At 39.0% G+C, this 15,711-nt stretch overlaps 3 protein-coding genes and 1 long non-coding RNA gene across 6 annotated transcripts in view; 2 read left to right on the plus strand and 2 right to left on the minus strand.

The window, feature by feature from the left end:
• The window catches only part of LOC115746805, a 959,385-nt gene that overhangs the window by 183,122 nt on the left and 760,552 nt on the right, over positions 1–15,711 (plus strand). The window lies entirely within an intron of this gene.
• Positions 1,585–14,156, minus strand: LOC125315899. Its single transcript, XR_007199176.1, has 3 exons — positions 13,972–14,156; positions 13,762–13,822; positions 1,585–1,594 (listed from the first exon to the last, which is right to left on the minus strand). It is a non-coding gene; the product is annotated as an uncharacterized LOC125315899 (long non-coding RNA).
• On the minus strand, positions 4,456–6,550 carry LOC115754521 (rac-like GTP-binding protein RAC2). Of its 2 annotated transcripts, XM_048282146.1 has the most exons (8): positions 6,365–6,550; positions 6,174–6,334; positions 5,880–5,967; positions 5,269–5,378; positions 5,116–5,179; positions 4,958–5,022; positions 4,772–4,837; positions 4,456–4,685 (listed from the first exon to the last, which is right to left on the minus strand). In XM_048282146.1, exons 2-8 carry the CDS (start codon positions 6,270–6,272, stop codon positions 4,587–4,589), a joined length of 591 nt encoding a protein of 196 aa, XP_048138103.1. In that variant the 5' UTR covers positions 6,273–6,334; positions 6,365–6,550; the 3' UTR covers positions 4,456–4,586. The 2 variants fall into 2 exon arrangements, with proteins under 2 accessions (XP_048138103.1, XP_030549416.2); XM_030693556.2 differs by having other exon boundaries at positions 6,174–6,550.
• Positions 10,575–12,505, plus strand: LOC115754520 (LOB domain-containing protein 2). Of its 2 annotated transcripts, XM_030693555.2 has the most exons (3): positions 10,575–10,593; positions 10,704–11,375; positions 12,036–12,505. In XM_030693555.2, the coding sequence occupies exons 2-3, from the start codon at positions 10,712–10,714 to the stop codon at positions 12,041–12,043; spliced, it is 672 nt and encodes a 223-aa protein (XP_030549415.2). In that variant the 5' UTR covers positions 10,575–10,593; positions 10,704–10,711; the 3' UTR covers positions 12,044–12,505. The 2 variants fall into 2 exon arrangements, with proteins under 2 accessions (XP_030549415.2, XP_048138094.1); XM_048282137.1 differs by lacking the exon at positions 10,575–10,593 and having other exon boundaries at positions 10,600–11,375.

Consider the following 15,711-nt stretch of genomic DNA (forward strand, 5'->3'; position numbering starts at 1 on the left):
ATTTTTGATGATCGAAAAATAGTTTGGGATGAATTTGTCACGGATGTAGCCGGTTTGTGATTTTTTGTGGTCAAAAAATTAATTTGGGATAAATTTATCATAGGTGTATCGCTTTGGAGTTTTTTGTGATATTGTCCCCTATTTTAAAATCGATTTAGATCACTTGAACCAATTACAACCGGTTTGACTCGAAATTAGTCAATTTGACCCGATTGTACTTCAAGAATTCGAGAAAAATAGAAAAACACGTGAGATTTTACAAGCTATTAGGAAAATGTGTCTTTAAGAACTTTCGTGTTTTGAGTTTTCGCAGAAAAGTGCCTGATTATTTATAAAAAATCGTTTTCACCTGTGTTTCAACAGAAAATTGTTTTGTAGGCCAACCTAAAACAAATCTATCGCTCTAGATTTTTGAAGTTTATTCTGACTTCTCTAATTCAAGATATCTTCATTGATTCTTGATTTTCCATGATTTTTTGATAATTTTACCTCAAGAAACTTTCTTGATAAAGTTGCTTGTAACATGTAAAATTTCAGTTGAAATCTAAATGTGTTTAATCGGTTCCATCGATCCATCAATAGAATGAAATTTTTTGAGAATTCTATTTCCGTTTTGTCCTTTGAGTTTTGTTTGATTTTTTGTGACTTTTGAGTGCATCATTTTGCAAAATTTATTCACAAAACTTGTAAAGAATCATTTCATTTTTTTTCCATATGTTAATTTCGTGAAAACCAAAACCAATTTGGCTGGCCAAAGATCTAATCAATTTGATGATTGAATTTCGCACTCATATATGGATGACTGTGTTGCGATGGGTAATCATGTAGGATTACAAGAACTAAATTTAGGAATATAACCAATATTGTTCATCATTAACTATCACTTAAATTGGTTAACACTCGTGGGTTAATATCAAAGCACAAAACTCAAAAGCCGATCCCGAGGTCATTGTTTGATCGATTAGTGTTAATGAACTTTGTTCATTTTGAATGCTTGTTTGAATGTTTGAATTGATGAATGTTTGGAAACCCGACCAGGTGGATGTCGGCCCAATGTGAGGTGACCCAAGCTTGAAGACGGCCAAAAGGTCGATGCCTCCGACCTCAATTTGTAATAGCTTAGGTTAAAACACTTAGGTTAATTAGTTAATACACTTGGTTTTAACTGAAAAAAATATTTTTTAGCTAGAAAGACCACCAAAAATTAACTAAAATATAAAACGAATGTAGTTCTTTAGTTAGCTTAATTCTCATCTATAATGAATAGGAAGTGTGGAGACCAATGTTACTAATGGTGCTTGTTATGAATTAACCATTCACTTTGTATTCAATGAGTTAGGAGGTGATAACCCAATATCGAATAAGTGATGAACAAAAGCTACGTTTGGTCGTCCGAATTTCTAGTCAAGATAGGACATAAGATATGATAAGAAATCTAATGATTTTTTCATATCCTATATACTATTTGGTGAACTACGGATATGAAGTCGGATAAGTAGAGGTAAGGGCAAACTGAGATTAACTCTGTTTTGTTGAAACATCATAATCTTTAAAAATTATTTAAAGATTATTGCTGAGTAGAGGCTTGTGCCATCTAACTTTGGGCACAACATCATTTGAGTAGACCCAATAGAACTTGGGCTCTTGATTTGGAGTCAAATCTTTGGAGAAAGACCCGCCGGCCTTGCTCGTTATCTTGTCAAGTGAGTAAACACATGCTGAACAATGAAATTATTCAGCCTCTTTTCACAAAGTTGAAGATGCGCTCATGCTATTTGTCCAAGAGAGCTATTTCAAAGTCGATGATCAACCTCGAGTTTTTCATAACGTGTCGAAACTTTATTTGAATTTTGGAAAGGTTCAAGCAATTAAAGAACGAGGGAAACAATCTCATATCACGCCAAACAATTGATTAAAGAATGAAGGTTGTGGAGATACCCGGCTTTGCTTTCGAACACCCCGCCCTGTCGTTGTTGGAGAGGCTGTCACACTTCGACCATTGCCACCGCCGAGAGGCGGTGGTTGTGGAAAAAATCTGGTTGTTTCCATGTCTGCTCTTTGGAGAAATCCTATCTAGGTCTATCCCACTCTCTTCCTTAGGATATCTTTATTCGGACAATATCTACTACATCATCCTTTATCCTATCCTGGATATCTACCAAACAAAGAATATGATAAAATATATATATTTTGATTTTTATTCTAACGACCAAATGTAACCTTAAAGATTCTTTGGACTTTGGTTCAATGGTCCACATTTTCCATAAGAGATAGGAAGAGATGTTAGTACTAAGACCGAGCTGAATAATTACCAAATAATTAAAAAGGTCCTTTTGTCTTAAATCTTCCCAAAATGCAGGAATCAAGGCCCCCAACCAATGACACGGTGCTCGCGTGGCATGCCAACAGCGGTTCACCCCGCGGGTGATCATGGCACGCATGGCATAACGAGTGGTGATGACCCGGCAACCCATTCTACATCTCGTGCGCACGGTATCTCTCGGAATTTCATTAAAACTTGCGATTAAAAAAATTAACGAAATGAAAACTACCCTAAACGAAGGTTATCATATCTCATTTAGGGAATAATTTAGATTAAATCATATTTCAATTAGGAAAATTTTACCCTAATCTGTTAAGGGAAGCTCTATCTAGAATCGTTCCAATCTATTATAGATCTATTCTAACATGCAACCTAACCTAAATACGCAATGCAATCTAACAAGCAATCCATTCTTTTTTTAGAAAAGGAAACAATTGAACAAAGTCAACACTCAAATCACAAAGATATGCTCAAATATTAAAGATATCATCCATGGATTCAGGTAAGGAAACATGTCTAAATCGAACTTGAAATTGTTGCCAATGAGGATGGTAACCTAATCTACGGCCTTAAAGATCGAACTACCGATTCTTGCGGGGCAATCCATCGTTCTATCTAAAGTGTGAATTATGGATTATATGCACGTTGCAAATTAGGGAAGTTTTCTAATTAGGGGATGTATCAATCACTCAATATGCAAAGTAGATATCGGTATCATACGAATTAGGCAACGGAATATTTAAATGAAATCTAATCAGATAAGAATTTTACCTATTTGGCAGATAAAGTTTTACTAATTCGAACTGATGGGCGGTGGATTCACGGACGATGTTCGGACGGCAGGGACTCAACCGTTGATGGGGGCGTTCGGCTCGCAGCCAGGCTGGGGGTCGTCGCGGTGTAGGGGGTGTTGGGCGAAGCAGCGAGGTATGGCCGGAAGAGACCGCGGCTGGCGTCAGGATCGAAGGCAGGAGTTTGTCGTCGGTGCTCAGCACGGCTGGCTTCGTGGCTGGGGCAAGGCTCGTGGCTGCGGCGTCTCAAGAGTAATCTCCAATGTGCAGAACGTTTGATTCCACAGAAGTCCTCCCAAGTGGCCGACGTTCAAGGCCTTGAAGAGACCCACCTCCCATGCTTTTTCTCTCATAAATCTGAACATCTTCTCTTTCAAATCTCCTCCTGGACGTGGTGGAGTGGCGGGACGGGTGTTCTTGTGACCTGCTGGAAAAGATGAAGAAACTTTTCTTTCTCTGATCTCTCTCTCTCTTATTTCGTGAACGTGGGGAAAGTGGGTCTTCTCTCCATTGCTCGCCTTCTCTCTTGCTAATTTCAATTGTCAAGCCCCCTCTCCGCATTTGGTCTTGCTTTATATAGGTAGGGCACCTAAGCTCTCAAACAAAGAAACAAAATCCTCTCTCCTTTTCCTTTATTGTCAATAAATAAAAGGGGAGCTAAAAAAGTCTCATTAAAAAAGCAGTTATGATTCCTAAATTTTGATCATGCAAATGTAAGGGGCTGAAAATGAATTTCTTGTCGGGGAAAAAGGGAAGGGAAGATGCAGGCGAGGACTATTGCAGCCCTCGCCGCCGCTGCCCCCACCATCGCCGGAAGGGCAGGCAATAGAGTGGGAGTGTTTGGCGTGCGAGGGTTTAAAATTTAGGTTTTGCCCAAAACGACGTCGTTTTGACCACGTCAGCTGTACGTGGGATAGAAAAAAAAAAGCCACGTCAGTATTTTCCATTAGTCAAGTTGGATGGAGTTAACAGAAGAATTCGATTGCACCAATTTGACAAGTTTTAGGACTTGATTGCACTTTTTGCAAATTTTAAAACTCAATTACACTTTTTCCGATTCACATTTCCCGGCTCTTTTTTAACATGTGTACATTTTCCATAGACACGGACATAAGATCAAAACTAAACTCCACCTGATTAGTTCGTGAGACTATTTGGCAAGAGCTGAGAGAACTATGTTCAGGGATTTGATGAGCTCTCAAAAAGCATGCACTGGTCAAGCCTTGGCCTCTTTCTCTTTATGCTTATGCTTATGCATATAATCTATTTCGTAATCTTTGAATCAACTCCCAACACAATTGCACAGGTTGTTCAGCTGAAGTGAAGGATGGGAGGGATAAATGAGCAAGCAAAGAAAATTACAGATCATGAGAAAATATTTCGAGCTGTCTTTTGAGAATATGTCCAGGAGGTGAGGACGTCGATAATCTAGAATTATACAATCGCCGTCTGGATGAGGCAATGTAGATGTCTCATAGGAAGATGCATGGCCTCGCTTTTCTTAGCTTCTTCTTCGGCTTTGGAGGCTGCAGGACCACCTTGATCGCTGCGTCAAAGACCGCCTTCACATTCTGCAAATGTTTACACAGAGGAACTATATGTAAGCAGCCGCATTAATGCTTCTAGTTATATTAATGAGGGGGAGAAGAAAATGAACCTGCTGGGTCTTGGAGCTGCACTCTATGTAAGCAGCAGCACCAATGTTCTTCTTCAGCTCCTCTCCCTAACAAGACATTGAATGGTTTCTTTGAGTTCATTTACAAAGGAGAAAGACTTAAATAAATTAGCTGCGAAATTGGACTCGCTGAATCAAAGATATTGTTATTGGCGGATGTTGACTTGCCTGTGCAGCTGTGGTTGGGGTTGCCCCGGGGTGATTTATCAAGTAGTGCTTGTCTTCCCTTAAATCTGGGGACACATCAAATCCAAGAGTTCACACATCGAATTCGGCTACTGATATTAGCTACAAGCCATGGCGAGATAAAGAGTATCTGGACTTACCCAGCTTTGTCCCTACCAGAATAATCGGCACGGTCGGGGCATAATGCCTCAGCTCGGGGATCCACTGGTCACGAAGAAAAGCCGAGAATGACGGATCATAAGCAGCGAGACAAAATGAATCGTATCGGCTGTATTACAACGAAGATAGTTTACCTTCTTGGCAATGTTTTCATAACTGGCTTTGCTGGTGAGGGAATATGCTAACAGGAAGACATCAGCCCCTCTGTAACTCAAAGGCCTCAGCCTGTTGTAATCCTCCTGTCCTGCAAGCAAGAAGAGAAAAGCCCAAATCAAGACAATTTTACATCAGAGTCGAGATCATTTTAAAGCTTAAGCTTTGGCGGTAGGACTAATCATTGGTCCTGTCTATTATCAACGGTGCATGATTCTACACTGACATTTTTCTGAATTCATAAAAATACAGAGCAATTGGTTTGCATAAGTGACCGTTTCTCAATTAAACTACATTTCCGCTAATTTGCTCTATTGTATAAATCTCAGCAAAAGCTAAGCACATTGTCAAATATAGAAAAGTTGAGTTTGAACTGAAATTTGAACTCCATCCTAGCACCAGCAGAGACAAAGGAAATTTACAGATTAGGAGCAGTTTTAGTAGTCTAGAAAAACAGAGGACCTAATCCAATTAGGTCCTCTGTTTTTCAGAGATTGATTTTGCTGTCTAATTATAACTGGGAAGTATGTAATGCCTGAATTACGAAAGTTAGTACAGCACAAATTTTCAGAGAACAAGTGCACACACTCACCAGCCGTATCCCACAGCCCAAGGTTAACTGTGCTTCCATCCACCACCACATTGGCACTGAAGTTGTCAAACACAGTAGGCACATAATCCTGCAACATGGCAAAAAGAAGACGTGAAATCGTTTCAACTGTCGCCAATTCGCACGCACCGAGAATCTTCATTTTCACGGACGAGAACTGCCATTGCAAAATTCTCGATCGATTGGAAAGAAAATACGGCACAACCATATCAAAATTAAGGGTTCGCAAGTCCTGAAAGAAGCATGAAACTTATAAAAGCTAGGAACACATCAGACCGTGGGGAAGGTGTTGCTGGTGTAAGAGATGAGCATGCACGTCTTCCCAACAGCTCCATCACCAACAGTCACACACTTGATGAATCTTGCCGTGCTCATTCTAATCTTCTTCTTCTTCTTCCTCCTTTCTTGAAAAAGCAAAAACGAGAATGTCTTCTCTCCCTCCCTCTCTCTCTCTCTCCCTCTCTCTCTCTCTCTCTGTACTCTAAATTTGCTCGCTCTTCATGGTGGACAAAGAAAAGAGATGGAAGCAGGAGGAGAGTTTCAAATTCGAATTGGATTGGAGGGGAGGTGGGAATTTATTAAGCTTGAGAATCTTGAGCACCCACTTTAGCAGCTAAACAAACTCTCTCTCTCTCTCTCTCTCTCTCTTTATCTTTATCTTCTGTATCTTTTTGTACAATGATGGTTGCATAAAGGAAAAGCTTTCTGTTTCTTTAAGGGGAAGTGCAGAGGCATTGGACAGCAAAAATGGTGGTGTTTGGTGGTTGTTAGTTGGGTTAAGTGTTGGGCAAGGGAAGTTACTTAAATGATGAGCATGGAAGAAGAAATCATTACGACACTTTGCTTAATTAGCAAATACATTATCATGAATACCCACAACAGGATTTGCGGACAAATACAGCTGTAGGATTAGGACACCGGATTAGAACATCACATGAAGCCAAAGATGCTTGTCCATGTGTAGCTCCCAAAGCAAGGAACCATTTTCCAGGTGGCGCGTCGTCATTGACCGTCATACACCCGTCAGCTCAGCCGATGATGCCGTGGACGATTACGATGCTCACAAAATGATTTCTCCAACAAGATGGGGTTCCATGTTATCGCGGTAAGATGGAAGTAGCATTTAGTTAGGGCCACTTTTAATATGATCAATGTAGGCCAGCATTTGATAAAGCTTGTTTCGACGGATGGAAGGAAAATCTCTTTCGCACTTTTAGTATTCAGATTTTTACTAACGAAAGGTGAATTTTTCCACGTTACACGGTAATCTCTTGACATTTAAAAAAATCTCAATAACTTGTGAAGATGTTGAGAAGAGTGCCCTAAAGAATAAAGAATCTTCATCTCTTATTAACGAGTGCTCCAAAGACACTTACGGAGTAGCTAAATAAGAAAGAGTTATACGGCTTGTTTGGTTCGTCATTTGAAACGGGCTTTGGGGCTTTAAAGGGATTTGGCCAAATGCAAATGGCGTTTGGTTATTTTTTCGGAAGACTTTGAGGGGATGAGTTGCATCTCCAATGCTCTCTAACGCCTTTAGGGGAATGTAGATCAAGAGCTATTATAAATTTCAATACACTAGCTACTCTTGTATTATGTGTAATCATTGCTTTAACAATAAGTTATTTCAAATTAACTATATTTAACAAGTTCTCCGAAACACATACTAGTCTTTTTATAGATCAATAGCATAAAGAATGGCAAATTTAGGGCAATATTATAACAAAAAGTGTTTAACCTATTGTAACTGTGCCAATTCAGTCCTAAATTTTTGTCGCCAATTGAGTCGTAAACCTTTTGCATTTATGCCTACTCAGTTCATCCAGCCAACTTTAGCTGGTCAAGACCGATGCGGCAAATTTTAATAAGATTTAAATACTTTTTCAAATTTCTTACATTTATTTACATATATATTTTTTCTCTTCTTTTTTCTTTGTCCTTCTCCTTCTTCCTCTAGCTTGCAGCGAGGGCCAGCAAGGTCGGCCTCGCCCTTGCCACCTCACCTCTGGCCGATCGCCGGTGGCGACCGACTGAAGGAAGAAGGAGAAGAAAAGAACAAAGAAAAAGAAGACTTACCAGAAACCCAACGACAGCAATGAAGTTGGCAAACAGTTCATAGCATTCATTCAATTGATTGATCACAAATGAACATCATTTATCGTTTTCTATTATTTAGTTATCTCATCTTGCAATTAAACAAACTATTTCATATTATCCGATTTGTCGCATTTAGCAAAAAAATGCGTAATAAGAAATAAATACTATCCACAACATTGGGCTCACCATTGGTTGTCCAACTTCGCCACAATATTTAGTAAAACACGCCTTTGTCTATTCTAAAACACTTTTTTTTTTAAGTAACTTCGAATTTACAAACACAACAATATGGAATTTCAATCCCAACATAACATATATATGATATTTAACTATCTGTAAATCATAATCTAGATAGCATACTCGAGAAAACCAAGAAAAAAACGGAACATTTACTGATTAAATTATTCAAAACGTTTATTCAAATTAACTGATCTAAAAGTTGTATCTAACATTCTACGTTTGCTATATGACCATTATTTGACTTTTTTTTTGGTTAGGTCAACTAATTGATGAAGCTTGGCCGAGAGCTTCCAGAGCTTCGTTGAGCCTTCCGGAGTAAACCCGACACTTCTAATCGGTCCTCAAAGCCTCCTACGATCCCAAGGAGCATCCCGAACTATCCCATTCGGAGTTTCATCGCGAAACCAGGTAGTTGCCGTTAACACCTTCGAGCTTGGCCTCTAATGCGAGATCTCAATTCTTTCCATATGTCTTCGTGATTCTTGCTTTAATCGAGTCTTAGTCGACCTCTAAGCACAGCCTACCGTTTGTTTTGCATCGAAACCGACTGAAAAGCCGTGGCCGAGGCTCACGAGCTCTTGGTTTGGTCGAGAGCCAAGAGCTCAAATCGGACGTCACCGACCCCCCAGATGGTCAGGTAATTTGGCCGTCGTGTGACGCTTGACTTATTATGGCTAGTTCATCTTTAATAGAGTTGCCTAAGTGCTCGATCTATCGCTTCGGCTTCTCATGAATCGCCAGAGGAACTTTAGAGAGAGAAATATATTAGGAGAGAACTTTAGAGAGAGATATCATTAGTTAATTTGCCGTTGTGTGAGACTTCGACTACTTCGGGCTCGATCTACCACTTTGGCTTCATTGCAACCGTAAAACTCATCTTATCTAACGGTAGATATTCAATCTCCATATCTAATAATTATTCCTATTAATTATAAAAATTCCAGTCCAGTACAACGGGACACTTAATTAGTATGGCCCCTCCTACTATTATTATTATTATTATTATTATTATTATTATTATTATTATTTCAACTAGTGTAGTTAAATTAACAGTATTGAGAATGGAAAAATTAGTAATAAGAAGTAACTTTCAAGAAATTTTTATTTACTAATAAACTAATTAAGCAAATTCATCTGCTAGAAAAAAGTTAAGCAAACTCAATTAGAGAATAGAATTACGTAATCAACTGTGATGTTTAATTATTTATAAATCTTACGTGAAAAAGAGTGTTCAAACAACATAAAACACTCATTCGGGAACATGATGGGCTCATAAGGGGTTTAGCCTAACATGCCCAGCTAGGGATGTGCAAAGAAATCGGGAACTGTCCGTAATCAGACTGGACCGACCAAGAATCGGCGGTTCCCAGGGAAACCGTCCGAAATAGGTCTGGCCGGAAAAAAAATATATATATATATATATATATATATATATAATCCCACTTGTCAGTCGTCTCTTGGTCTCTCTCGTCTCCACTCTTTCAAGCAACTTCCTCAGTCTCTCAACTCTAAATTGACTCACTGCCGGAGGCTTCGTAGACAAGACTCACGGTCCCACCTTCCTTTCTCGTTCTCGGTCGTTTGTAAGTTGGAGACCTAATTTGCTGCCATTTACTCATTTTTAGTTTCATCAATCTACTCAATCTTCGAAGTATTGACATCAAAGTGAAGTATTCTTTGCACGTGTTTGAATTTTTTTTTTATTACAAACATTAGGGCAATTAAAGAACATGACTTTTTTTTTTTGCCGGACAAAAAAAATCTGGATGGGACAAGTTGGATGCTGATCGTGTGAAACTTGGAAACTTGGTGTGACCGAAGGTCCGGTTCCTGGGTGGGTTGGTTCTGTTCCCGGTTCCAATCCTTCGGAATTTGTCCTCAATGGACGGTTCCGGCTCCAAGGTAGCCGATCACCCCTATGTCCTATGATCTTAGACTAAATCCCCAGTATTTTTTGCATTTTTTCTCACTCTTTTGTTTTTCTGGATTAGATAAATTGTTTTTTTTTAAACTTGTTTAAATTGGGGCATCTATTTGATATAGATGCAACCAACCCTATCTTACAAGTCTTCAAATTGAAAGAAGCCAAATCCAACCAAGATTTTGTTTCCCTTATCAAAGAGTATAATTGACTTAACAAACAAGGGTTTGTTAGATATAGTTGCCCTAGAATTGGACTGTTTCTTTCTATGATTGACCTAAATCCTAATCGACAATCTTCAAGATATATTTTATCTTTCCTACTTAGACATAACCTTTTCATGTCCATGGAAAACCCACCACGCTTTCTTTTTAGCGCCTTTGAATTTATAAACTCACATGCAATTTGAATCTCATCCCAACTCTAATCCAATTCGAGGTTTGTTAACTGAGCATTGATCTATACGAGGACATTTCTTTTAAGCAAAAGAAACATGAAGGCATATTCGTGTCCTCGTCTTTATATCTTTGTCCATCGTCTTGATGCAGGACGACCCATGCATAGACCGATCAGCAATGGCACCGGCGGCACGCACGCTGCGTGCGCCTCGTGCAAGCACCAAAGGAAGAAGTGCAACGACAGCTGCGTGCTGTCTCCGTACTTCCCGGCGGAGAAATCCCTGGAATTCCAAGCCGTGCACAAGGTCTTTGGCGTCAGCAACGTCACCAAGATGGTGCTTGGCGTGTGCAAGGAGGACCGGCAGCGGCTCGCCGACTCGCTCGTCTGGGAGGCCAGGCTCCGGCAGCAGGACCCAGTCCACGGCGCGTTCGGGGAGTACCAAAGGACACAAAACGAGCTCCAGTACTACAAGAGCTTGTACCAGAATCAAGCGATCCGATGGCAACACTTGCAAGGGGAGCTCAGCAAGAGAAGCCACGGCACAGCACGCAGCCTCGTGGGGTGGAACAACAAGAGCACGAACGCGATGGCGGGCGACCCTGGGACGAGCACGAACACCGAGGGGAGTTTCAAAGGAGGGGTCGTTCATGGTACTGCCATGAATAGTACTTACGTGCGCGACAGTGGGAGCTGCATAATCGATTCGATCCCATATCAGGGGCAAAGTTTAGAAAATTTGAATCAAGAAAGAGAGATTGCTTCTGGAATCCCACCCCAACAGCATGGTATTAACGGGTTTAATCAGCACTACTTCATCTCAGGTAATTTACGCAATTCAAGTTTCTTATTCGATTCACCGTCAGTGAAAAATTAATATCGAAACAGCACTACTAAGGAATTTTTTGGGAGCGTACCTCAAATTAGTTAATCAAAGTATAACTTCTGTGAGTAAATCAGGAATGCACGCAATAGGGTTGTGTAACCTGCAATAGGATTGTGCAACCGGACCGGGTAGAACCGAGTAGTAGGGTTGTGCATCAGGACCGGATGGAACCGGGAATCGGACCGGACAACCCGAAAAACTGGTCTAGTTCCCGGTCTCGACATGAACAGGTACATTTCCTGGTTCTCGATTTGGAACTGGTTTGAACAAGTCCAGTTTCCATTCCAAGTGAAGACGCACTCGGGAATCGGATTAGTTTTGGAATTGGTTCTTAATTACAGTAAAAAATTATTGTGATGAATGGGGAACGGACTTTTCACTATTTATAGTTGTATGTGATCATTATGTTGATCATCTTTTGCTTTGGACCAGAAAAATAGGGTAGGTTCTAACAAATCAAACATACCTTGGAACCGATCACCCCTAGCACGCACAGTAATCTTTACATGGTTTCATTGGTTGCTTTGATGATTAATTAGGGTTTTGGCACATCTTCTTGCTAGCTAATTGACTGCAGCTATTTTCATTGATGTTGCAGGTACATAGGAAGAAACCTGGATCAGAAACTTGATGATAACATCCATGGATGCACGATGGAGGTCCCAAGAATCTCACCTTTGTTGTCGTCTAGGGTTGTCGGACGGTTCTTTTGAAATACAGGAATAGTTATACAACCTTCTACTGTTTCTATTCTTTATTTTTCTCTTTTATTTTCCCAAGTTATCGTCTCGATTCAATCGTAGAATAGGCCTTAACACGTGTTTCTTTTGACTTCGATTTTACATCCTTTGTTTGGTGCTTCTACGATTTGTTCATCTGCCGATGATATTGTGTGGCAAAACAGCATATGCATAGAATTATAGCTCATTTAGGGTCTGTTTGGTAATGCTTTTGTTGCTCTGATTCTTCCCGAAAAGAGAAAAAGAACAGAAATTTGGTTGGTAAATTCCGGGAATAGAAACAGATTTAGAACAGAAACAAGAAGAAAAAAAAAATGTAGGGAACAAAATTTGAAAAATCATTTCTGCCCTGAAATTGTTCTTATGAACAAATTTGTTACCAAATAGGCCCCCTCCTACTTGAACAATTTTAGTAGCTTCTCAACTATATCGACGTGAAGCAGAAAAATCAAGAACAATAACTATTAATGTACTAAGACCTCTTACTAAGACATGCTTAATAAATAATATGAAGCATCTCCAGTCGCTTATATACTCTTTATATACATGTGATCTCATATGATTCCTTTACTATAACCTTCCATTGATCAATTGCTCATTTTGCCATTCAAACATTACGCCAAGATCACAACATTGTAATTATGTGGGGCGACATGAGATATAAGAGAGATTATTCAAGTGGTGAGACTTTGATGACATCAACAAATGACCAATTTTTTTATTATAATGGACATACTTAATCAATGATCAAAAGTCATTGATGAAAAGAATAGTTGATAACTTGAAAACATCGACAACTCGCCAAGGAAGTTAACATACATCGACATGTAGCTTCTTTTAGATAAGTGTTATTGACTCAAGCACGCCAATGAAGTTATCAAAAGCAAACATACATCCACATGCAACTTCTTTTTGACAATTGTTAACGGCTTTTATATTCTTGTGGATAAGTATAATTTCCTTGAGATTTGCTACGTTTGGAATCTCATTTGGTGTACTTCTCACTTTTATGAGTTAATTGGAGACTTTTTTAAGGATCAAACAAATGATTGGCCTCGATTGATTCGAATTTTCGTAGTTTTCAATTTCTTGTCATTTACATTCCTGTCCGAAATTATCTTTTATCGATTCACACACATCGATTCGAGACTTTTTGGTGGAAAAGACTCGGAGACTCGAATTCCTCAAAGAAGCGAACCTAGCCTCTAAAGCTAATGAAGCCAATTGAACAATCCTGGATAAACCATTCGCATATGTTGTAGATAAATCTTAAACAAAAAAAGAAGATTGTACAGACAACTGATCTGAGAAAAGGTTTTTAAAACAAAGATTCATAAACAATAAGATTTATCAGAATAATTCAAAGATAAACAATGGAATTTGTGAATCCTTACCAAAAAAAAAAAACAATGGAATTTGTGAACAATTTCCAGAATGAAGATTCAAAAGTTTCAAAATTCAAGAATCTTATCACTTAGTCTTAATGATGAATAATTCGTAAAGAAGATCGTTCGCTATCACGTTCCGCAGCATAAAACCTATGCAAATCGAAACTCTTGGTCTTGGTGTTTCTTCTTTGATTACGTCCGTCTGTCTTCCTTGACTTCACTCATCGCATGATCCCACCAGTTGCCGATCTAAGCCTCTGCATTGATCGAAATCAGAAGCATATTTAGACATTTCGAATCATCTACCCCCGCTGAACTCGATACTCTTCCATCCGTTTTACTGTGTTCTTTTGATGCATCTGATGATCGTGATAAAGAAAGAACGTCCAATTTAGAGGAAGCGAACCTGGAGTTTGGACTCAGCCCCACACTGTCGTGGCTGCCACTCGATCTTGGCTCTCTGGAGAAAGAATTGGTCAACCTCAGGGACCGGTACTGGGTCGGGCCAGGCGCCATCGTCTGCAGCAGTGGCAGCCAGGGCAGAAGGGACGTCGACAAGGCGAGTCAGAGACTCGAGAGGATGAAGCATCGCCTGAAGGAGATCGGCAAGTGGTGGGATCATCGGATGAGCGAAGTCATCGTGATGTTTGTTTCTTTCGACTTTCCTAAGAAGACAGTACGTTATTTATAATTAACTATGGTGCGATTCTTAAAAAAAAAAAAAAAACAATGGGACCCTAATTTCTTTTTCTTTTTTCTTTTTTGGCTAAAATTGGTCATTATATTAAAAAAAAAAAAGTAAATGCACGTGCAAATGTGGTTGGCTAGTCACCATTAAATAGAAGGGTTAATACCACGAAAAACTTCAAACTGGTATACCTATGACAAATTTATCTCAAATTATTTTTTTGACCATAAAAACCCGAAACTGGTACATTTGTGACAAATTTACCCCAAACTGGTACACTTGTGACAAATTTACCCTCCGTTAGTTTTCGTTAAATTTAACCATCAAATTGCTGAGTTAGATGGCACGTAACAGTTCATGAGTGTATCGGTTTAAGGTTTTTACCCTTTGTTTGTCACAAATATATCAATTTTGGATTTTTCGTAGTATTAACTGAATTTAACAAAGGGTAAATTTGTCACAAGTGTAAAAGTTTAGGGTTTTTTGTGATTAAAAAAAATTATTTTAGGGTAAATTTATCACAAGTGTATCGGTTTAGGATTTTTTATGGTAAAAAAAATAGTTTGGGGTAAATTTGTCACAAGTATACTAGTTTGAGGTTTTTCGTAATAAAAAAATATTTGTCATAGGTGTATCAATTTGTGATTTTTCATGATATTAACCCTAAATAGAGTTGTGGCGCTGAAGTTGCATCTTATGTTGCTTTCAAATCTTTTTAGAATTATAAGACAAAGCAATTAAAAAAAAAAACTTCTTGACCCGCGTCGGCACTCAAGATAATTTCAATGATTTTCACTCGCTTGTGAAATTCGCTCAAACTGGTCACAGTAACTATTCTCAAAATATTGTTTGCAATCACAAAAGAAATGGATATTTTTAGTGGTTGCTAGTACTTATTATTATTGTGTTTTGAAAAAAGTTGGCAAAAGTACACTTTTAATGCCAAAAATTATGTACGGAGATCAGCGCTAAAAGTTTCAATTGGATTATTTTAGTGTCAAGTTGGAGAAAAAAGGATCATTTTGGTACCTTCGGCCAAAAATTCCGGCCAAAATTTCCACGTGGCATTTTTAATTAAATTTTTCATTTAATTGTCATTTAAAAAAATTGAAGTCTACGTTGGTTCCACGTGGACTTCAAAATTCAGAAAAAAATAAGTTAAGGGGGCAGTTGTGCTTGATCTAACGAAAGGATCCAGAACCATGTTCGGAATCAACTTTTTAGTCTTGTTATCGGAAAACTCCACAAACCACCGGTTTTGATCCCAAATTCGACTATCCAGGCCCCCGAATTTGACGCGAGGGAGTCGTCCAATTGTCAGGGAATTTGGGTACAATTAAGAGCTCATACCCCGATATCGAGAAGTCAAATTTACTGGCCGATCTAAGGAGGTCTGCAATTTCTTTTATGAGTGTTGAGTCGAAGCCTAGCATGTTCGCCCACTTGTGTTTCAATGAC

This window comes from Rhodamnia argentea, chromosome 7, assembly GCF_020921035.1.
Source record: "Rhodamnia argentea isolate NSW1041297 chromosome 7, ASM2092103v1, whole genome shotgun sequence".
Taxonomy (NCBI): domain Eukaryota; kingdom Viridiplantae; phylum Streptophyta; class Magnoliopsida; order Myrtales; family Myrtaceae; genus Rhodamnia; species Rhodamnia argentea.

Coding starts and splice junctions, on each gene's coding strand:
- LOC115754521 (XM_048282146.1), bottom strand. CDS start 6,272: ATGAGCACGGCAAGATTCATCAAGTGTGTGACTGTTGGTGATGGAGCT. Junction 5,379..5,879: donor TGGGCTGTGGGATACGGCTG/GTGAGTGTGTGC, acceptor TCTTGCTTGCAG/GACAGGAGGATTACAACAGG. Junction 4,686..4,771: donor GCAGCTCCAAGACCCAGCAG/GTTCATTTTCTT, acceptor AAACATTTGCAG/AATGTGAAGGCGGTCTTTGA.
- LOC115754520 (XM_048282137.1), top strand. CDS start 10,649: ATGAAGGCATATTCGTGTCCTCGTCTTTATATCTTTGTCCATCGTCTT.